At 37.1% G+C, this 24,043-nt stretch overlaps 1 protein-coding gene across 1 annotated transcript; it reads left to right on the top strand.

Moving 5' to 3' along the window:
- The first annotated feature begins 139 nt into the window (after positions 1-139).
- On the top strand, positions 140-18,785 carry LOC102803767 (uncharacterized). Its single transcript, XM_006819733.2, has 7 exons — positions 140-401; positions 676-752; positions 2,870-2,951; positions 5,282-6,071; positions 15,833-15,967; positions 16,221-16,364; positions 18,147-18,785. The coding sequence occupies exons 1-7, from the start codon at positions 330-332 to the stop codon at positions 18,509-18,511; spliced, it is 1,665 nt and encodes a 554-aa protein (XP_006819796.2). The 5' UTR covers positions 140-329; the 3' UTR covers positions 18,512-18,785.
- The last annotated feature ends 5,258 nt before the right edge of the window (positions 18,786-24,043 follow it).

Below are 24,043 nucleotides of genomic sequence, written 5' to 3'. Positions count from 1 at the left end.
TAAAATTAATGATATAATATAATTAAAGTAATATTATCTGCTATTTGGGTCAATGATATTTGAATAGTTTAATGCCCCTCAAAATATATTTCATACTCCCTCTTGAACGAGGTGACAACAATGAGGTCACTCAGGGTCATCTTACATGTAACCAATCAATGTGCCTGTTATATTTGCTTCCATATCAGTGAAGAGGTTATCGACATCACGTTGTGTTGATTTGCGATCACATTCTCTTTTGTTATTTCGCGCGGCAAATTTGTCTTTTATCGGAAAGAACCGTCATAAACGAGATTTGTCGGTGTTTGTAGCCGTCGTAGACAAGTAAGATGTCTGTATCATTTGTTCAACCGAGCCAGAGAGGCCGATCACAGATGCCAAACTCAGCGGCGATACAGAAGGTAGAGTTATGAAAGAACTGAACATGACAAGTGCCATAATATACTAGTATACTATAGACGCTCTTGTTAAACACAACAACAATTGTTGTCAGTGTGCCCAATTTAGTCTCAGGACCTTTGTCTTTTATTCGGGACCTGATATTAGTTCGTTTGTACGACGTGGGTCACTTAATATTCTTTAAATTTGTTGTTTTTGCGAAAACCCGCCTTTACCTGTAATTTTAAGACGAAGACACAAAGAAACTGGTCACATTGTTGTTGATTTTTTTAACAGATGCTGGATGAGAATAATCAGCTTATACAGACGATACTTGATTGTCAAAACAAGGGGAAAGCCGGCGAGTGTGCGCAGTATGTTGATTTCTATTTTTCACAACCTCGTTTCTTTGTTGTTAATTTTCTCATGTTCAACTAAGTAAATCGTATTATAGTTTTTCTGTCCTACATGTACATGCTATATAATGCCTTGATTCCATTGCGTTTGGTATCGTTCGTCTTTTGATGCGCACAGAAAGATTAAAAACGCTACTTTTAACCTCATAATCTTGGACCACAGAAACTAACCTTAAATAAGTATGATACTTTCAGTATAAATCCATAAATATTGTGACTTTTATCGTGTATAATTATCCATGTGTGTTTCTTGATTTATTCATATTTGTTGATGTTTAATTGTAATTGTTATTTTTCATTTGTATTTAGTTTGTATCGATAGACAGTGATTTTCTGTATTGGTTCGTTTTTGTTTCATTTGATTCCAGGCATTATTAACTGAGATATATTCGTTAGAACTCGTTTCATGCTTGATTTCACCTCATAATACATGTATCTCTATTACAAAGAAACAAAAATCAGTTAATGTAAGCCATTTATGTAATGGTCACAAATACGCTCTTATCACAGCGAACGCAAGAGAAGTCACAACTTTGTAGCGGATTAAGTCGCAATATATACTTAATAGTGACCTTCTCGCATGCAAAACCAATCAGTGTTTTCCTCCAATTTTAAAATCCAAGGTGTGAATCCATAGTCTCTTACTTGTGTTACCATTACACAAACACAGTGCTCGCAGTTTTTTGGACCTGATCGAATGTGTGCGATAGACAGCCACAACAAATGATTGGTATGATTCTAAAGCTGTGATATTTTTTGCTGAAAATTCAGTTATTTTTACATTTATGGCTTTTTATGCCCTCAACTAATTGTCAAAAAACCTTGTCATAGAGAGCTATTACTATTTTGGTCCAGGCTTCATCATAAGATTCTAGTAGACATTTGCATATTAACTGAAAAACAATAAGATAAATTAATTTTTCATTTTTCAATACAATTCATCAAGATGAAACATTTCTGCCATTCTGGATCCAGATCTAGTGTGTTCGTATAACAAAGATTCAAACACTGCATACATTAAACATTATGGACCCTTTTTTTTTGCAGATCAAATTCAAAATGTTGTCTGTGATCACATTTCAATTACAGCAGTGTTCTCCCCAGGATTATGGTCAAGAATTTCCATAATAACTAGCATATAATTTCCATAATTTATTCATAATGTTTGTACATTTTTCATTATTCGTAAACTGCTTATACACTATTACTTTTAGTTTAATAATTAGTTATATAATTTAGAACACAATTCATGGCTTAAATCAGTAAATAAGAAATGACTGAAGAAAATCAAGAAATTGTAAAAATATTCTCATATGCTATTTGTTGTGCAAAAATAGTGGCAAAATATGTAATTGAGGATTCTCTGTTAATTGACTACAATAATAACTGAACTGTATAGAATATCCCTGGGTGTGTAGTGGAAAGTGGACATTGTGATGATGGTAAACAATCATAGCAGCCTTGTGTGTTACCAACAAAGCATTAATTTAGTTGTCTTGATATAGCATTTTGATTGAAGTGCTCCCCCAGTGGCAGATAGGATTCAGCCTGTGAATAAGATTGTGTAGGTCAAAGGTCACCAGCCATGATGGAAAACAAGTTGAGCTTTACGTGATGTTTACAATGATTAGTGCTATCATCAAAAGTTTTATTTTCAACATTGCAATCAGCATTTCTTCAAACAATTTTTGTTTCAAATTGGATATGCCAACCACTGCTGTTTGTATCCTGGGGAGAACGCTGTTATAGATTCAGTTTTATGGTCTTTTCACATCAATTACTTACTCTTGTAGTTGATGAGCAATCGTGGGCAAGGTGTTCAATAGTAAAACTATGTTATACATGTAGTAGAAAAAAAACTTATTTTTGACTTCTTTAAGAAATTAGCTTGCCTAGTCTGTGCCTTAGATAAACCTGAATCATTTTGGGGTGGAAACTTCAATCCAACTTTTTAAATTGCTAAACTTTCTGAGTATGCATAGAAATGCTATATCTGCCTACAGACTGCTTTCATATATTGTGTATGATGATTTATTGATTCCTAGATTATACCATAAAATGATTTCTACTTGCAGATACCAACAAATATTGCATCGTAATTTGGTTTATTTGGCAACTATTGCTGATTCTAACTCGAATGTCCAACAATTACTGCCGGTGAGTGCTGGTTGTCTTCAGTGTGCACAAAATAGTCTTTGTGGTTATTATGTCTGTCTGTCTATGTGGATGTATGTCTGTTCCATTTATGTATGTCACATACAATGAAATCTTATACATAAATGAAAATTCATACATATCAATTTCCTAATTTGCATGAGTCAATTTTCACAGCTTTTCCATCGATATTGCAAAAACAAATCATTTCAGAGATTCCCTAAGAAGAACATTCCTTAACAACAAAATTTGTCAAAAATCTTTAGTCAAAAACATCACTCGTGGTCGGTAAATGATGGACATTAGTTTGTTTTGTGATTTGATTAAAAATGGTGGCTTTTTTGTTCCAAAAATCAACATTTGACCAGTGATTCAGTTACTCACGAGACATCAGCAGTTTGTGTGCGTGTGTGTGTGTGTATGTGTGTTCGTCTGTTCCACCGATATCTCAAGAACCATACATCAGTTTTTGATGAAACTTGGTGCATAGATGCTCTGGGCCAATGTGCAGATTTGATGAAATTCCATGCATATTAATTACCTAATTTGCATGATAATATGCTAATTTTTAGCTGTTCCATTACTGTTCCATTGATATCTGAAGAACCACTCATTGGATTTTGATGAAACTTGCTATATAGATGCTCTGAACTTGTGCGCAGATTTGATTAGTTTTTGGTAAAAATCCATGCATATTAATTAGTTAATTTGCATGATAATTAGCTAACTTTTAGCTGTTCCCTTACTGTTCCACTGATATCTAAAGAACCACTCATTGGATTTTGATGAAACTTGGTACATAGATGCTCTGAACTAATGCCAGGTTTTGATTAGTTTTTGGTAAAAATTACCTAATTACTAATTACCTAAGTTGCATAACGATTAATGAATTTTCGGTTTTTCCACTGATCAAGTTCTAATCATCACATTTCAATGAAACTTTGTACATAGATGTCATAGGACACTGCACAGACCTGATAGTTTTTAGGGTAATATCAGTGCATATTAATTACCTAATTTGCATAATTAATTAATTTCCAGCTTTTGATGTTTCAAGTAGTAAGCGTTACATTTCAATGAAACTTTGTACATAAATACTCAAGAACTATGCAGAGATTAATTTTTTGGGGATAAATATTTGTACATATTAATCACCTAATTTGCATAATTTAGTTAATTTTCAGCTTTTTCACAGAGATCTCAAGTACTAATCATCACGTTTCAATGAAACTTGGTACATAGATCTTTTAGGACTATTCAAAGACCTGATTAGTTTTAGGGTAAATAATTGGGCATATTAATTACCTAATTTGCATAATTAATTTTCAGCTTTCACACTGATTTCTCAAGTACTAATCATCACATTTCAACAAAACTTTGTGCATGGATGCTGTAGGACAATAGACTGAATAATTGTGGGTTAAAATCTGTACATATTAATTACTAATTTGCATAATTAACCACTTTTAAGCTATCACACTGATATCTAAAGTACTAATTATTTCATTTCAATGAAACTTGGTGCAAAGATGCTTTAGGACAATGTACAAACCAGATTAGTTTGGGGTTAAAATTTGTTTATTTTAATTCCCTAATTAGCATAATAATTCATAATTTTTTTGGGTTCCAATCACATTTCAATAAAACTTGGTATATAGATGGTCTGTTACATTGCGCAGACCTCATTAGTTTTACACTCAAATCTGTTCATATTAATTTTCTGATTTGCTTTATTAGTTTTCAGCTTTTCCATCACTATCTCAATCAAGTACAAGTAATTTCAAATTATTTTTAATGTGTCTTCAATACTCTCAGCACATGGGAGTTCTTTCTAAGCTTTCTTTGATTTCAAAATATTCTTATTTTGTTCAATCATTTCAGACAAAGAGCCAAAGTGTTTTTTGTTTAATTTACTGTTTTACACCCAAAATATGGCAAATAATTAGAAATATCCCATGATGCTAGTTGCCATTTGGACAAAATATCCAAAGCTTATTTTGAGACGACTGAATTTCCAGGTGTCACTTTGAATAAAACATGATGAGGTGCTATTTAAAATAATACTATATTTTTAACATGGTAAATACTTTACCAACCTTTAATTATATTGTTAGAGTTGTCAGCATTGAATAGCTAGTTACTGTAAAATACTTTATTTTTGCATAAGGGCTAACCTGTGAAAATAAAATCCAGCGAATATACCTTCTGTCCTATATTTTACACTCAACTCATCAAAAATCAGTGAAAATAAACTCAATACAAAACACCCAAAAATATCCTTTCAGGGAAAATTAAAGCTAAAATGAAATATTGCTTTTTTTTAAAATTCATAGCCACCAAGTCAGTTTCAACAACAGCCTCAAACACAACCGCTACAACACCATCCACCAGGCCCAATGCCGGGTCAAGGGTCAGTGGCCCTGACTCAAGGTCCAATGGGATATCAGCCACCACCACAAGGGGACTGTGGGATGCAACCTCAGCAACACCCTCAACCTCAGCAACACCCTCAACCTCAGCAACACCCTCAACCTCAGCAACACCCTCAACCACAGCACCCACAGCAGCAGCAGCATCCGCATCACCAACAACCACAGCATCATGTGCAGCAGCAAACTCAGTTTCAACAACAGTTCCAGCAGCATATACAACAGCAGCAACAACTCCAGCAACAGCAACAACTCCAGCAACAGCGACAATCTCCACAACAACAGCAGCGACAATCTCCTCAACAACAACAAGCAGACTCTAAATCATCAGAACCCCTGTCACAGCAACATGATGAAAACCAGCAGGCTCAACAAGCACCACAGGTTGAAAAAGTTTTAGATCAAGAACAACCAAGAACTCCACAGACACCACAGACTCCTCAACATCAACCAACACCCCCTCCCCCTGCACAACAGCCACCGCAGCAAATGCAACAGCAGTCATTAAACATGCAGCAATCTTCACATATGCAGCAACAACAAATCCCAACACAGCAACAACTTGGACTTCAACAACAGCCGCAATACCAACAACAACAACCACCACAGCAGCAGCCAGGACAGCATTTTCCTCCCCAACAAACGCAGCATTATCCATCTGGAACAAATTCTACTGCAGTCAGTCAGATACCTGGTAAGTGTTAAATTGTAATTTTTAGTTAACCAGTTCCTTTAAAGTTGTACTTTTAGGTCACTCATTTAGCTTGAATGAGGTTTAAGGGACTACCGGTACCGTAAAAACCCTAAAATAAGAGCCACTTTGTAACACTTTCATTTCTGGGTGGTGCTTATTTTAGGTAACATTTTGACAACTTTGTAGCCAGTGGCTCTTAAACCAGGGTGATCAAACCTTTTCATTGTGAAATAGGGAAGGGGATAGGCAAACACACACACAACCAGAACAGACAAGTAATTATTAATGATGTATCATTGGAATTAATTTATTCTGTAAAAATACTGTTATGGGAATAACAAATGTCAAATAAACTGGGAATAACTTGCGTGATGATATAAAATAGTTTCCGATAGAATTGATCTGACCAGCAGCGACAGGAGAAGACATACTTGCAAAGCAAGCATGGAACGAATTAAAAAAAATGATGCCCAATCACTTGTATTTATGGCAAAAACAATAAAGAAAAACATGTTTTCTATAGATTTTTACAGCTTGGGTACTCTTGCATTATAATTGCGCTAGACGTCTGACAGTACAGCTTTGGTTTATATATTTCCTGTTTCATATTCAAGCCAGCTTATAATTATATGTTAATGATATTCACAGTCCACACAAACAGGGTCAAACTATAGCCCCACCCCTATATAACCAAATACGAAATGATACCGAAAAAGTAACAATTACATGTATTAAAAATAATTTCATGTGACTAATCGAAGAGACGAAATCATTTACGAAAGCACTGGCCTGTTACAAGGCATTTTCTGATTGGTACAAGTCCAGATTATTTTCAATTCTCACAAATAGCTAGTGTAAATATTTTGGTCAGGCGGCTCACGTCGACTTCGCTTTGCTGTAAGACGAGTTGATCGCGCAAGTTTGTGGAACTAATCCATTTGACTTCAATTTTGATTATTTTCGGCAAGAGAGTTCTCTCCAAACTAATGCCAGTTATTTTGTCACTTCGCTGAACATTTTGTCTTGAATCACCCCAAAACTAACGTCTCAAACGAAATGCAAAAAATAACCCAAAATCACGATCAGCGAGAGTGGGCTGCGTAATCATTACATTCTCACAGTCAGAGCTACGTCACGATCCCTCGAACGTTGCCAGGACCGGATTAACACCTCTCCCCCCCCCCCCCCATACCTAAGATTTTTCGATAAAGATGTTCTAAAATCGTGACGTACTTTACTTGGTTATAAAGACATCATTGGCAATGAATATCTCAACGTGTCCTTCAGTGTTTCGGCAAAAAACATAGTTACTACTAAATAGTTCAAATATATAAATGTACCAAAATGAGCTAAGTACGGGTGAAAAATACGGGTCGTACTTTTCAGAAAATAGCGATAACGGGTGATATTTGTAGCGAGTACGGGTGGTATTTGCAGTGAGTACGGGTGGCATTTGTAGTGAGTACATGGAGGTAATTTAGCGAGTATGAATTATAAAATGTAGCGAGTACGGGGGGGGTGTGTAAAATATAGCGAGTACGGGTGGGGGTATTGTGGGTAAAATATAGCGAGTATGGGGTGAGGGTATTGTGGGTAAAATATAGCGAGTACGGGTGGGGTATTGTGGGTAAAATGTAGCGAGTACGGAGTGAGGGTATTGCGGGGTAAAATGTACGAGATTTATACAACAATTATGGGTGCAGCAAAACACTCCATTGATAAAGAAAATATCAGAGGTACGAACTGAAACTAGGAAACTAGTTCAATCTACCGAACCAAAACTAGTTCCATCTTACAAAAAATAAATGTGGACGTGAAGCAGCCATGTTTAATTAATTATATATTCACGCAGTTTGACCCCTATGACGTAGTAAAATGGACGCCTCGTAAACAAAAGTGCCCCGTAACTGAACGGACAAGTGTAATCTTGGAGCATGGCCATAAAAACTATTATGTCCATGCTTGAAGCTACAATAATAAATACATAGATTCATTCTTGTTGGTTTGACGAGAGTGGCGCAACAGTGTTCGTAATAACACTTTTGTCTAAATATAACATTGTTTCACTCTAGGGTATATTTTTGTTGAGTAAGGTAGTTGAATCTATGGCACGATTAACACCTGGGCATCGAGACTGGGACAAAGGGGTAATTTTAAAACAAGGGAATTACGTTACCGTGTCCACATTCTAATTATTCATGGCGCATGAAGAACTTGTTCTTTCAGGTCAACAGTTTATATTTTGATATTTTTTTTCCTAAACGAGCCTAAACAAAGGAGTGTGTATTTTGTGGACAGTCTATTGTGCACGAATTTTAATTATCTACAGCTCCTGAAAGCTAGGAATAAGCTAGTCACATGTATGTTCCAAATCATATTCTGCACAATAATTCCCAGAAAAAAAATCGCGCGTGCAGGAATATGTTCAATTTGGCTTGATTTTGGATGTCTGAAAAACGGTGTGTTTAAAAGGGATCTATGTGTCACATAGCGCTTTCACCATGTAAACAATTACGGTCTTCAACTTGATAACACCTCAACGCCGAGGTGTTAATCATGCCATAGATTCAACAAAAATGTACACTACAGTGAAACAATGTTATATATAGACAAACATGTTATTACGAACACTGCTGCGTCACTTACGTCAGGCCAGGGGGAATGAGTCTATTTATTATTGTAGCTCCAAGGTTACACTTGTCTGGTCAGTTATGGGGCATTTTTGTTTACGAAGCTACGTCTTAGGGGTCAAACTGCGTGAATATATAATTAATTATACGTGGCTGCTTCACTTTATTTTATTTTATCACTCGTACTCGCTAGATTACCTCCATGTACTCGCTACAAATACCACCCGTACTCACTGCAAATACCACCCGTACTCGCTATAAATATCACCTGTACTCGCTACAAATATCAACCGTACTCGCTACAAATATCACCCGTACTCGCTATTTTCTAAAAAGTACGACCCGTACTTGGCTCATTTTGGTACATTTATATACCTCAATAGTTTGTGCATTGGTCGATTGTGTGTCAGAAATTTAAAATAGACAAGTTGACAGTCACATTCACGCTCTCAGTGCATTTCTTTTGTCTGTCATTCTTCCGTTCTCAATTACACTGGACATCAGGCAAGCTATGGGGATAATCTTTATTTGTCTTGCACCTTCTGTGGGGCAATAAACAATGCAGGGTGGAAGTGAGGCATGACAAGCTTGTGTCTGCCTGATTGTAAACAACCGGGCGGCTGGTGCTTATTTCTGGGTTCTTATTGACAAAACCTCTCAACTCTTGGTGGCTCTTAATGGAGGGTCAAATGTAACAAATTTTTACTGAGTGGCTCTTAATTGAGAGTGGCGCTTATTTGTGGGTTTTTACGGTAATTATTAGTCCCCATTCGGACGAAGTCCGAAAACGGGGACTTATGTTTTGAGCTCTGTGTGTCCGTGCGTGCGTCTGTGTGTGTGTGAGTGCGTCTGTGCGTGCGTGCGTCCGGACCTGTATCTTAGAAATGCCTGGATCAATAACAATCAAACTTCACACATACATCATACATGATATCATACATATGCAGTGTTCTCCCCAGAAATTTTCCATAGAGTCGCGGCTAATTTGCATAATAATTAGCATATTAGCATAAATTAACATATTATTTGTCATATGGGGAAATAAAACAAAACCAGTTTTTTTCCTTTTTTTCTATTTATTTTATGTACAATCTGTATACAATTATTGCACTGTATGTTTAGTATTGCAAATGTCCTGCAGAAATACTGAGTTTTCTGTTTCTTTGCTTGGCCCAGCAATCAGCAACTTTATAAAACCCTGTTCAGTCCTGGTAAATTAAACATGGGATTGATTATTCTCATTGCTTGTCTTCCGTTTCTGTTGTTTTCCGGTTAAGTACAACAACTGTTACGAGTCACGATACTTACGCTACTATGTTTGAGCAATAATAGTTTTTCTGGCTGAAATTATCCATCTTTATGTATTTTTTTTAATCATCGATGTTGTCTGTTCAACACAATTGTGAACAATTCGAGACAACGGAGGTCTGAATTATGAATTGTCGCCATTGTTATACCACGTAAAATTGAGGCATTTCTTCCAAGAAATAACACAAGTGTCACTCCAATTTCCACACGTTTCTTGATTAGAATTCCCGATTTCTTGATAAATATATTATTTTCAATTATGCTTCACTTAATTCATTCAAATCTGAGCACGATATGCGATCCGAGTGGGAAGTTCACGCTCGCTGGATCTTACGTGGGTGACGCCATCTTGGATTCACAATCACGAGGTCAAAATTGTTTACATCATAAATATATATTTTTTCACATTTTGATCTCAAAAAACAAATACAAGATCAAAAATACTGACAAAAATCAAAACTTGGAATAATAGTACGACTACATTTCTAAAAATAATAATGAAAATACGTTTCGTACACACTGGAAACATGTGGCTTTTGACCCCAAGTGTGACTATATCATTTGCATATGAATATATGTTTGGCAAAGAGCGTTTGACACTGGGGCTTACGGCTTTGTCTTTATAGAACGGTTTTGTTTTTTTAAAACGATATCCAACCAATGAGAAACAACAGGGGATTATCCCGGGAAATTGGCGTTAATACAATGCATTTGTAGATTTAACTAGTTAGCCAGGAAACTTTACAGTCTGTGAGAGACTGAAGAAATCAGATCACGGGATAAATAATAGCATCGCGGAGGAAACACATAGCGTCGCGGGCAAATCCGATCGCGTCGGGGCCCGCGACGCTGTTTTGGCCTGGGGAGAACACTGATATGCACATCAATTTGTTTCACGATCTGATTCAAGATGGCCGAATGGCGGCCATTTTAGTACTAAAAATCATCAAAATCAAGCATTTCCTGGCTGTTTACAGATGGATTTTGTTCAAACCTTGTATATACGTTGGACATTATAGGACCTTGATGAACATCTTTTTTTTTTTTACGATCTGATTCAAGATGGCCGAATAACGGCCATTTTTGTGCTAAAAAATCATAAAAATCAAGCATTTCTCGGCTGTTTACAGATGGATTTTGTTCAAACTTGATATATACATTAGACATTATGGGACCTTGATGCAAATAATTTTGTTTTTCAGATAACATTCAAAATGGCCGACTGGTGGCCATTTTGTTTTAATGAATGGGCTTCTAGACCCATATTTCCAACTTGTTTTGACTGATTATGTTTAAATTTTAAATATTCATTATACATCATGTCATAGATAGACAGATATATTGGTTTGATAATCCTATTCAAAATGGCTGAATGGTTGTTATTTTTGTGCTAAAAAATCATCAAATATCAAGCATTTCTGGATGGATTTCGTTCAAACTTGGTACATACATTAGACATTACGGGTTCCTGATGCACGTCATTTTATTTTTCAGATCAGACTCAAACTCATATTCCTGACATGTTTATATTCCAGCTATATTACTATAAACAAAACTTTATATCTTAAATTTGATAACTAACAGGGACTGTGCCATGCATGGCTTGTATTTTATGGTATGAATATGTGCAAATTGTGAGAAATCTTTGGAGGATTTACCTTTTTAGCTCCGCTGTCGACTTTGTCGAGCGGAGCTTATCATATGAGTGATTGTCCGTCATCTGTGTCAATGTTTTACTTTTTCAACTTCTTGAAAACTACGAGCCTGAATGCTTTGATACTTGGTGTATATGTACCTCGGGTAGACCTCTCTTAGGTTTGTTCATTTCAGGTTGATATCTTCAATTCTCTAATTTTGGTGAATATTGTTTGTCATTTTTGGTAAAAAGTGATATTTTCGACTTCTTGTTAAAAACGACAAGTTCAATTGCTTTGATATTACATATATAGGTAATATATGTGGACCTCTCTCAGATTTGTTCATTTTGTAATGATATCTTTAATTCTCTAATTTTGGTGAATATTTTTGGTAAAAAGTGATATTTTCGACTTCTTGTTAAAAACCACAAGTCCAATTGCTTTGATATTACATATATAGGTACTACATGTGGACCACTCTCAAATTTGTTCAATTTGTAATGATATCTTTAATTCTCTAATTTTGGTGAATATTTTTGGTAAAAAGTGATATTTTCGACTTCTTGTTAAAAACCACAAGTCCAATTGCTTTGATATTACATATATAGGTACTACATGTGGACCACTCTCAAATTTGTTCAATTTGTAATGATATCTTTAATTCTCTAATTTTGGTGAATATTTTTGGTAAAAAGTGATATTTTCGACTTCTTGTTAAAAACCACATGTCCAATTGCTTTGATATTACATATATAGGTACTACATGTGGACCACTCTCAAACTTGTTCAATTTGTAATGATATCTTTAATTCTCTAATTTTGGTGATTATTTTTGTCATTTTTGGTGAAAAGTGATATTTTTGACTTCTTGTTAAAAGCCGCAAGTACAATTGCTTTGATATTACAAAAATAGGTACTACATATGGACCACTCTCAGATTTGTTCATTTTGTAATGATATCTTTAATTCTCTAATTTTGGTGATTATTTTTGTCATTTTTGGTAAAAATTATATTTTCGACTTCATGTTGAAAACAGCAAGTCCCATTGCTTTGATACTATACATGCATTGCTAACAGTGGAGCTATCTCAGCCGACAGACTGCTTGTTGTAATGTGCATTGCTAACAGTGGAGCTATCTCAGCCGACAGACTGCTTGTTGTAATGTGCATTGCTAACAGTGGAGCTATCTCAGCCGACAGACTGCTTGTTGTAATGTGCATTGCTAACAGTGGAGCTATCTCAGCTGACAGACTGCTTATTGTAATGTGCATTGCTAACAGTGGAGCTATCTCAGCCAACAGACTGCTTGTTGTAATGTGCATTGCTAACAGCGGAGCTATCTCAGCCAACAGACTGCTTGTTGTAATGTGCATTGCTAACAGTGGAGCTATCTCAGCCGACAGACTGCTTGTTGTAATGTGCATTGCTAACAGTGGAGCTATCTCAGCCAACAGACTGCTTATTGTAATGTGCATTGCTAACAGTGGAGCTATCTCAGCCGACAGACTGCTTGTTGTAATGTGCATTGCTAACAGCGGAGCTATCTCAGCCAACAGACTGCTTGTTGTAATGTGCATTGCTAACAGCGGAGCTATCTCAGCCAACAGACTGCTTGTTGTAATGTGCATTGCTAACAGTGGAGCTATCTCAGCCGACAGACTGCTTGTTGTAATGTGCATTGCTAACAGCGGAGCTATCTCAGCCAACAGACTGCTTATTGTAATGTGCATTGCTAACAGTGGAGCTATGTCAGCCAACAGACTGCTTGTTGTAATGTGCATTGCTAACAGCGGAGCTATCTCAGCCAACAGACTGCTTGTTGTAATGTGCATTGCTAACAGTGGAGCTATCTCAGCCAACAGACTGCTTGTTGTAATGTGCATTGCTAACAGTGGAGCTATCTCAGCCGACAGACTGCTTGTTGTAATGTGCATTGCTAACAGCGGAGCTATCTCAGCCAACAGACTGCTTATTGTAATGTGCATTGCTAACAGTGGAGCTATCTCAGCCGACAGACTGCTTGTTGTAATGTGCATTGCTAACAGTGGAGCTATCTCAGCCAACAGACTGCTTGTTGTAATGTGCATTTCTAACAGTGGAGCTATCTCGGCCAACAGACTGCTTGTTGTAATGTGCATTGCTAACAGCGGAGCTATCTCAGCCAACAGACTGCTTGTTGTAATGTGCATTGCTAACAGTGGAGCTATCTCAGCCGACAGACTGCTTGTTGTAATGTGCATTGCTAACAGCGGAGCTATCTCAGCCAACAGACTGCTTGTTGTAATGTGCATTGCTAACAGCGGAGCTATCTCAGCCAACAGACTGCTTGTTGTAATGTGCATTGCTAACAGTGGAGCTATCTCAGCCAACAGACTGCTTGTTTCTGAATTACTGCAGGCATCTGTACAATATACTTGACTTTGATAATGATATTTCATTGTAATGTCTCCATCTTAATACTGTAGAATACTATATTTTCGCTTGGAATTTATTTTCGCTATTTTCGCTGAATGGATGATTCTGTGAAAATAAAATCCAGCGAATATACTTTTTTTCCTATATTTCACATTAAATTCATCAAAAATCAGTGAAAATAAGTTCCATACAAAACGCCCAAAAAGCCTTTTCAGCGAAAATTAATTCCAGCGAAAATAAAGTATTCCACAGTATTCTACAGCACTGTGCAAGCCTAATTTTTTGCTCATTTTCAGCTGGCTAAGAACTAACTTATCTTACTTTCAAAACCACCATTTATTCAAATAGTGCAAATTAATACTACATATAATACATTGATGACAGTGATTCTCACTTTAAGAAATGTAAATTTGTATGAAAAGTCGTAGCCAGCTAATTGCCAGTTTGGGAGTTGTGTTACGTTGTGTTACGTTGTGATTATTACACCATTCATTTTATTATGTAATGTAACATGTTTGTTATGGTTGCTGATTCAAAAAACCACTCTTGATGGAATGATCCTCTATCAAGTCATCAAATATTGCAAATAATGGTTCAGAGTGCTACCTAAAACTGCTCATTAGGAACAAGTACAATTTACAAAACTTTTGAAGTTTGTTTTCAAAACGTAACTTGTTACTGAACCATCCAGGCGTCTTTGTTAGTCCCCGTAGTCCGAAAACGGGGACTTATGTTTTGCCCTGTGTGCGTCTGTGTGTCCGTGATCACCTGTATCTCGAACATGCATGGACCGATTAAGTTCAAACTTCACTCATACATCACACATTATATTGAACATATGCACATGCATTTTATATCATGATCCGATTAACGATAGCCGAATAGCGGCCATTTTAAGGCCGAAAATGCATCAAAATCGCATAATTTCACCATTCCGGACCCGGATCTCAGTTATGCATGGACGGATTTTGTTCAAATTTGGTACATACATTAAACATAATAGAACCTTGATGCACGTCATTTTTTTTTTGGATCGGGTTTGGAATGGCCGACTGGCGGCCATTTTGTTTTAAAGAATTCAGTTCTGGGTTCGTATCTGAGACATGCCTGGATTGATCGAGTTCAAACTTCACACACACAAGGTACATCATGGCACAAATATGTATGTGTATTTGTTTCATGATCCGCTTAACAATAGCTGAATGATGGCCATTTTAAGGCTGAAAATGCATCAAAATCACGCATTTTCACAATTCCGGAACCGGATCTCAGTCATGCATGGATGGATTTTGTTCAGATTTAGTACAATGTGTTGTACATATGCAGGTGTATTTCGGTCATGATCTGCTTTGAATGTATATGTCACTCAAATATGAACGGAGCAGGGACGTGTCATTGACAATGACTTGTTTTGAAATATTTTTGTCTCGCACGTTTAGTTCTATTGTTCTCCTCAAAGCTACCAAAGTTAATGAGCTGCTTACATTAACGCAAGGCTTAGGTGCGTTAACATCATGTTGGCATAGTCATAACACGATCTTAACATAGCACGTTCAGTAAGCTAGTTTTGAGCTGTACTGTAGCATTTTAACTAATCTAATCAGGTTGATTAGGAAATTTTGTTTAATATAATTATTATTCACTTCTGTCAGGAACAGTCAGGCAGGGCAGTCATGTTTCCCACCCAATGCAGTCAGGGGAACATCCACTGTAGATCAAAACTGATTAGAGTCGCATGGAAATTGATACTGTATTCTTGATCACTGTAGGTTCTGCCCTCTCACCTCATCCATCAATGTCCCCTGCAAGTAATCAGATGCAGTCAAGTAATAATCTCCCATCATATGCTGCAGGTAGTCCAGCTCCACCACAGTCATACCAACGCTCACCAATGCCACAACAAGGTGAGATTCATCTATCAGCTCATCATTTCACAACTCATTTTTATCAGCCATGTTGTACATGTATGCTGGGAAATAATAGTTTCATATGAATGTAGTGGTTGAGTGCATGCATGCTAATCTATTCAAATAACCTTATGTAAATTTTGCTCAGTTTTCAAGGCATAGATTGCGTACTACTGTACTTGTCAAATGAAAAAAAATTGTCAGTTTGGTGATGAATTATAATTAAGTATTGTTACTCTTGATAACCTAGGCTCGATGATGGCGCAGCAACAAGGCGTGTCTAGTACACAACAATCACAGCAACAATATGTACAGCAAAGGTATCCTTCTCAACAAGGTGCGCAGATTATGGGTGGTCAACAGATGCCGTCCTATAGACGATCACCTCAGCAAGGTAAAAAACAACATCATCATAGTCGTAACATGGTCAGAAATACTTCTAAATAAAACAATGGAAGAGTTAGCAAACACAGACTGATTTCATTTGTAACTGTCATTGTGGTTACCTTTCTGTGCATGTTTCACCAATATCTCAAGAACCACTTGTCAGTTTATGAAACTTGGTACATGGAACCACTCAACAGATGTCAATGAATTTTGGTACATATAAGTGCTCCAGTATAATCCACAAACATGTTTAGTTCACGGATCAAAGTTGGTATGATGATCATACACATTGGGTTGTAGGTTCGTGATTCAAACAAATATGGCCGACTGGCGGCCATTTTGTTTTTCATGGTATCCATGCTACTTTCTCTTGAATGCAATGAACGTTTCTCTTTAAATTTTGTACAAAGATAGTATACCAAGGGATACATTTGTACCAACATTATTTTTGTGATTAGATTCAATATGGCTTACCGACTCCCAAATTTCCTGTAAAAGCGTTAAATCGTCATTTTTTACATGTCCAGAGCTGTTTCTCAGAGATGACTAGGCCAATTTAGATCAAAGTTGATATGTTGATCATACATAATGGGTTATAGGTGCATGTCATATTTTTTCGTGATTCGAACAAATATGGCTGACTGGCGGCCATTTGGTTTTTCGTGATACCCATGCCTACTTTCCCATGAATGCAATGAACATTTCTGTTTAAAGTCAGTATACCAATAGATACATCAACATGAACATTATTTTTGATTCAATATGACTGCCCAATGCCCAATTCTCGTATAAAAGCACTAAATCATAATTTTTTACAAATCCATCTCCTATTAATGGTTTCAATCTAATCTCAACGACTTCATCATGCAGAAGTGAAATTCCACTGTTGATCTGTTGGCGCTGATTTCTAAAAAAAAAAATGGTGATTCGCAATTTTCGAAAAGTAAACTGAGTGTGGAGGAATTATTTAAACACCTTTCATGGTCGCCAACATGTCACGTCAAAGAATAGTTTACTCATTCACACTCCATTCACGATAGTCTCAATGGACACGGTTATTTGGAAAATTGACCAGGTTTCACGTACCAAACTACCATTCTAAGCATGACTTTTATGCAATGAAACGCATTTTTTACACGCATATTTTAATAAATGTCTGGTAAAAACACCCTGGGCTTATAATCGGCGATGCATTCAACTCATTAAATGTCTAAAAATAGAGGGGTGGGCTTATGATTGGGGAAGTAAGATATTTAATTTACATCTCTTATTATGATTAGTTTTTGGTTGAAAATGTGTACAAAATAATGACCTAATTTGTATATTAATAGTTTAGGTCTTGGCTCAATTTTGAATTAATTTAACTAGTTAATTTGCATAAATTGAGTAATTTATGCAAATTAAGTAGTTGAAAATAATTAACACAGACCATTCAAATATAAATTATACTTGGTACATATGTGCTTTTGGATAATTGACAAACCTGATAACTGGTTTATAATTCATGCATTTTAATTATCATTCAGTACACAGAATTATTTCCATAATTGATTTTGGATTTAATATTTAGGCTGTATGTTTTATTACCCTTGATAGCAGAAAACACACTTCTTTATAACCTCAGTGCTATTAACATTGGCAGTGTTTTATTAGAGTTCCATGTTGTTTTCATCAGACCCCAAATTAAAATATTTCGATGTTGCAATGTTACCAATTGCTAATTTGGCAGTGAATTGTAAATTTATATTTTTCACCAAATGTAAAAATGTTACTATAACATTGTTTTCAGGTCAGCAGTATGTTGGCCAACAACAAGGATATAACCAACAGCAAGCAATGCAGTACCCTAATCAGCCACAAGGGTATCCTCCACAGCCCTCTCCACAGCAGGCTCCACCACCTCAGCAGGCACCTCAACCAGCTGCAGCCACAGGATTTGCTCCACAGCAAGGACAGTACCCCCAACAGGGTAATTATCCTACTGGATATCCACCTCAGAGCCAGCCAACCCAGCGTTACCATCCCTACACACGAGGACCAGCACCGCAACAGCCACAGCAACCCATGCCAGGTCAGCCAAATCCATATTCCACCAGTGGTGGGTCAGGTTACCCACCAAATCAAGGCCAGTTTCCCCCACCATATCAACAGTAATTTGATTAATCTCACATTGTAAGGCTGGAAAAGAAGACAGGAGAGGGAACTATGGTGTTAGTGGCTGAAAAGACAGGAGGGGGGAGTATGGTGTTCGTGGCTGAAAAGACAGGAGGGGGGAGTATGGTATAGTGGCTGATATCACAACTACATGCATGTTTTGGGCAGTACATTGATTAAGTATTGTCAACTGACATTTCATCATTAGGCTGTGATTGTACCGCCATGTTTACAGGCTGTGATTGTACCGCCATGTTTACAGGCTGTGATTGTACCACCATGTTTACAGGCTGTGATTGTACCGCCATGTATACAGGCTGTGATTGTACCGCCATGTTTATAGGCTGTGATTGTACCGCCATGTTTACAGGCTGTGATTGTACCGCCATGTTTACAGGCTGTGATTGTACCGCCATGTTTACAGGCTGTGATTGTACCGCCATGTATACAGGCTGTGATTGTACCGCCATGTTTATAGGCTGTGATTGTACCGCCATGTTTACAGGCTGTGATTGTACCGCCATGTTTACAGGCTGTGATTGTACCACCATGTTTACAGGCTGTGATTGTACCGCCATGTATACAGGCTGTGATTGTACCGCCATGTTTATAGGCTGTGATTGTACCGCCATGTTTACAGGCTGTGATTGTACCGCCATGTTTACAGGCTGTGATTGTACCGCCATGTTTACAGGCTGTGATTGTACCGCCATGTATACAGGCTGTGATTGTACCGCCATGTTTATAGGCTGTGATTGTACCGCCATGTTTACAGACTGTGATTGTACCGCCATGTTTACAGGCTGTGATTGTACCGCCATGTTTACAGGCTGTGATTGTACCGCCATGTTTACAGGCTGTGATTGTACCGCCATGTTTACAGACTGTGATTGTACCGCCATGTTTACAGGCTGTGATTGTACCGCCATGTTTACAGGCTGTGATTGTACCGCCATGTTTACAGGCTGTGATTGTACTGCCATGTATACAGGCTGTGATTGTACCGCCATGTTTATAGGCTGTGATTGTACCGCCATGTTTACAGACTGTGATTGTACCGCCATGTTTACAGGCTGTGATTGTACCGCCATGTTTACAGGCTGAGATTGTACCGCCATGTTTACAGGCTGAGATTGTACCGCCATGTTTACAGGCTGAGATTGTACCGCCATGTTTACAGGCTGAGATTGTACCGCCATGTTTACAGGCTGAGATTGTACCGCCATGTTTACAGGCTGTGATTGTACCGCCATGTTTACAGGCTGTGATTGCACTGCCATGTTTACAGGCTGTGATTGTACCGCCATGTTTACAGGCTGTGATTGTACTGCCATGTTTACAGGCTGTGATTGTACCGCCATGTTTACAGGCTGTGATTGTACCGCCATGTATACAGGCTGTGATTGTACCGCCATGTTTATAGGCTGTGATTGTACCGCCATGTTTACAGACTGTGATTGTACCGCCATGTTTACAGGCTGTGATTGTACCGCCATGTTTACAGGCTGTGATTGTACCACCATGTTTACAGGCTGTGATTGTACCGCCATGTATACAGGCTGTGATTGTACCGCCATGTTTACAGGCTGTGATTGTACCGCCATGTTTACAGGCTGTGATTGTACCGCCATGTTTACAGGCTGTGATTGTACCGCCATGTATACAGGCTGTGATTGTACCGCCATGTTTATAGGCTGTGATTGTACCGCCATGTTTACAGACTGTGATTGTACCGCCATGTTTACAGGCTGTGATTGTACCGCCATGTTTACAGGCTGTGATTGTACCGCCATGTTTACAGGCTGTGATTGTACCGCCATGTTTACAGACTGTGATTGTACCGCCATGTTTACAGGCTGTGATTGTACCGCCATGTTTACAGGCTGTGATTGTACCGCCATGTTTACAGGCTGTGATTGTACTGCCATGTATACAGGCTGTGATTGTACCGCCATGTTTATAGGCTGTGATTGTACCGCCATGTTTACAGACTGTGATTGTACCGCCATGTTTACAGGCTGTGATTGTACCGCCATGTTTACAGGCTGAGATTGTACCGCCATGTTTACAGGCTGAGATTGTACCGCCATGTTTACAGGCTGAGATTGTACCGCCATGTTTACAGGCTGAGATTGTACCGCCATGTTTACAGGCTGAGATTGTACCGCCATGTTTACAGGCTGTGATTGTACCGCCATGTTTACAGGCTGTGATTGTACCACCATGTTTACAGGCTGTGATTGCACTGCCATGTTTACAGGCTGTGATTGTACCGCCATGTTTACAGGCTGTGATTGTACTGCCATGTTTACAGGCTGTGATTGTACCGCCATGTTTACAGGCTGTGATTGTACCGCCATGTTTACAGGCTGTGATTGTACCGCCATGTTTACAGGCTGTGATTGTACCGCCATGTTTACAGGCTGTGATTGTACCGCCATGTTTACAGGCTGTGATTGTACCGCCATGTTTACAGGCTGTGATTGTACCGCCATGTTTACAGGCTGTGATTGTACCGCCATGTTTACAGGCTGTGATTGTACCGCCATGTTTACAGGCTGTGATTGTACCGCCATGTTTACAGGCTGTGATTGTACCGCCATGTTTACAGGCTGTGATTGTACCGCCATGTTTACAGGCTGTGATTGTACCGCCATGTTTACAGGCTATGAAAAGACAAACATGGATATACTGGAAGAAACGAATGGCCTGAACAATCATTCTTATTCTGTACTACTTTGTGTTGAAAATGTCTTTTCTGAGAGAGTATGGAACCTTGCCAGCTGGTTGTATTATGTCAACCTCTGTACACAGTGTTTATAAAAGACAAAGAGTTTGTAGAGTTTGTATGAAAATTTCTCTTGTGGTCTATGCATATTTATTTGAATTTATACTTAGTATACAATTAGATGTGTAATGTGTAATCATGTAATAATTAGTACTGACTGTCAAGGGATTAAAACTATGACATTCAATCACATCAGTGAAATGTAACTTCAGGTACAGACTATTTGTGTTTTCAGTAAAAATGGTATGAACTGTCTTTGAATGCAAGGTAATTTTTAAAATGTAGAGGAACTGATTAAAAACAGCTGTGTGAATGTTTTAGTTCATGTTATAATGACCTCTAGTAATTTTAATACTCTTGATTGAACATTCAACTCAATTATTCGCGAAATCTACTTATGTGTTTTATTTGATAAAAAATCATGTAAATTATTTTTTTTATTAATAGTGGACCGAGTATTTTATTCATGCTTCTAATTTAAGCTTGCAAACTGGTCATTTAATTATTTGTATGTTGATTTTTTAATCTGGATGATCTGGGGGGGGGGGGGTGCCCATCTGTATTCAAACACAAGGCCCAGTTTATTGCATCAGTTGGAAGTGATGCTGATGTTCATAGACAATAATCCCTATAGTACAGCACACACACCAAACAGTGGATTATTATCAATTAGTTTGGTAACATTTTTAATACAAGAGATGTGACTTTAGCATTAGGACACTCAATCGATAATTTTTTTTATACATTGCCTCAGACTTCGACCAAAGAGTTATTTCATTTTGAATTGGCTTGTTTTTCAGAAGTCTCATAGATCGTCTGGATTATGAATTTTAATGTTTTGAAACACTAGAAGTACAGTAACTAAAACACCAAAGCCAACAGTTTAGGACTCCCCCCTCTTACATGCCATAAATCTACAAAACATTGACTAAAATATGCATGAAAGTCCAGATTGTCTTTCAATCGGGATTGTGTGCATCTGTCATGTCTATATATCTTCAACTCTCCTATACGTAAATTGACTTGTATACAAATGATGCCACTGCCAAGTTTATTTTTTTTAGATGTCTATATTTTGCTAGTCCTCTTTTTTTTACTACACTTGCCAAACACTATCATAGAATTGTCCTACCTGAGTTATTAGCTCCGCTGTCGACTTTGTCGAGCGGAGCTTATCATATGAGTGATTGTCCGGTGTCGTCCGTCGTCGTCGTCCGTGTCAATGTTTTACTTTTTAGACTTCTTCTTGAAAACTACAAGCCTGAATGCTTTGATACTTGGTGTATATGTACCTTGGGTAGACCTCTCTTAGGTTTGTTCATTTCATGTTGATATCTTCAATTCTCTAATTTTGGTGAATATTTTTGTCATTTTTGGTAAAAAGTGATATTTTCGACTTCTTGTTAAAAACCGCAAGTGCAATTGCTTTGATATTACATATATAGGTACTACATGTGGACCTCTCTCAGATTTGTTCATTTTGTAATGATATCTTTAATTCTCTAATTTTGGTGAATATTTTTGTCATTTTTGGTAAAAAGTGATATTTTCGACTTCTTGTTAAAAACCGCAAGTGCAATTGCTTTGATATTACATATATAGATACTACATGTGGACCTCTCTCAGATTTGTTGATTTTGTAATGATATCTTTAATTCTCTAATTTTGGTGAATATTTTTGTCATTTTTGGTAAAAAGTGATATTTTCGACTTCTTGTTAAAAAACGCAAGTCCAATTGCTTTGATATTACATATATAGGTACTACATGTGGACCTCTCTCAGATTTGTTGATTTTGTATTGATATCTTTAATTCTCTAATTTTGGTGAATATTTTTGTCATTTTTGGTAAAAAGTGATATTTTCAACTTGTTAAAAACCGCAAGTCAAATCGCTTTGATACTACATATATAGGTACTACATGTGGACCTCTCTCAGATTTGTTCATTTCGTGCTGATATCTTCAATTCTCTAATTTTGGTGAATATTTTTGTAATTTTCGGTAAAAAGTGATATTTTCGACTTCTTGTTAAAAACCGTAAGTCTGATTGCTTTGATACTATTCATATTGTTCATTTTCTAATGATGTCTTCAGTTCTTTAATTGAAATGTGCATTGCTAACAGCGGAGCTATCTCAGCCGATAGGCTGCTTGTTTTTATATAGACTGGCCAGAATTAAATATGTATATATAGATAGATTATGTTTAAGCATAAATCACCAGCTCCTCCCTTGGCCATGTAATACTTCAATCATTAATGAACCGTGTATGTCAGAATAATTTTACTACTGGCAGTATTTTGCCTTGAATCGTCAGATGTAAAATGTTATTTCACTTTGTTATCTAACTTTACATCTCCATGGTAGTACAGATTTTAAATTATTTCATTGTATAATCGGGGGGGGGGGGGTACACTGTTTTTGTTATGAATTTTGTATTCTTCAAAAGATTGATATTGCTGTATAATAGCTTCCTATTTGTGCTGGTATATGTAATTGTTTAATTAATAAAGATACATATATTGTGTAATTCTGTCTTTGTAATTTTATTTGAACCATACTTTAATCCTACACAATAATGGCTTTACTGTAAGCCAAGACAAAATATGTTGTTAAATCTTGTTCTTCATGTCATGTCATTTCATTTCTCAATTGTTGACAAAGCTTGTATTATCTAATTTGGTGTACTTTAGTAAAATCTGAGGATTATTCCCACATTTATATGCATAGGATTTTGCTTGACTGA

The sequence above is a fragment of the Saccoglossus kowalevskii genome, chromosome 6 (assembly GCF_978046115.1).
Source record: "Saccoglossus kowalevskii chromosome 6, keSacKowa6.1, whole genome shotgun sequence".
Classification (NCBI taxonomy): Eukaryota; Metazoa; Hemichordata; class Enteropneusta; family Harrimaniidae; genus Saccoglossus; species Saccoglossus kowalevskii.
Note: the sequence above shows the minus strand (reverse complement) of the source record. Positions and strands in the feature narration are given on the sequence as shown.

Coding starts and splice junctions, on each gene's coding strand:
- LOC102803767 (XM_006819733.2), top strand. CDS start 330: ATGTCTGTATCATTTGTTCAACCGAGCCAGAGAGGCCGATCACAGATG. Junction 402..675: donor ACTCAGCGGCGATACAGAAG/GTAGAGTTATGA, acceptor TTTTTTTAACAG/ATGCTGGATGAGAATAATCA. Junction 16,365..18,146: donor TAGACGATCACCTCAGCAAG/GTAAAAAACAAC, acceptor CATTGTTTTCAG/GTCAGCAGTATGTTGGCCAA.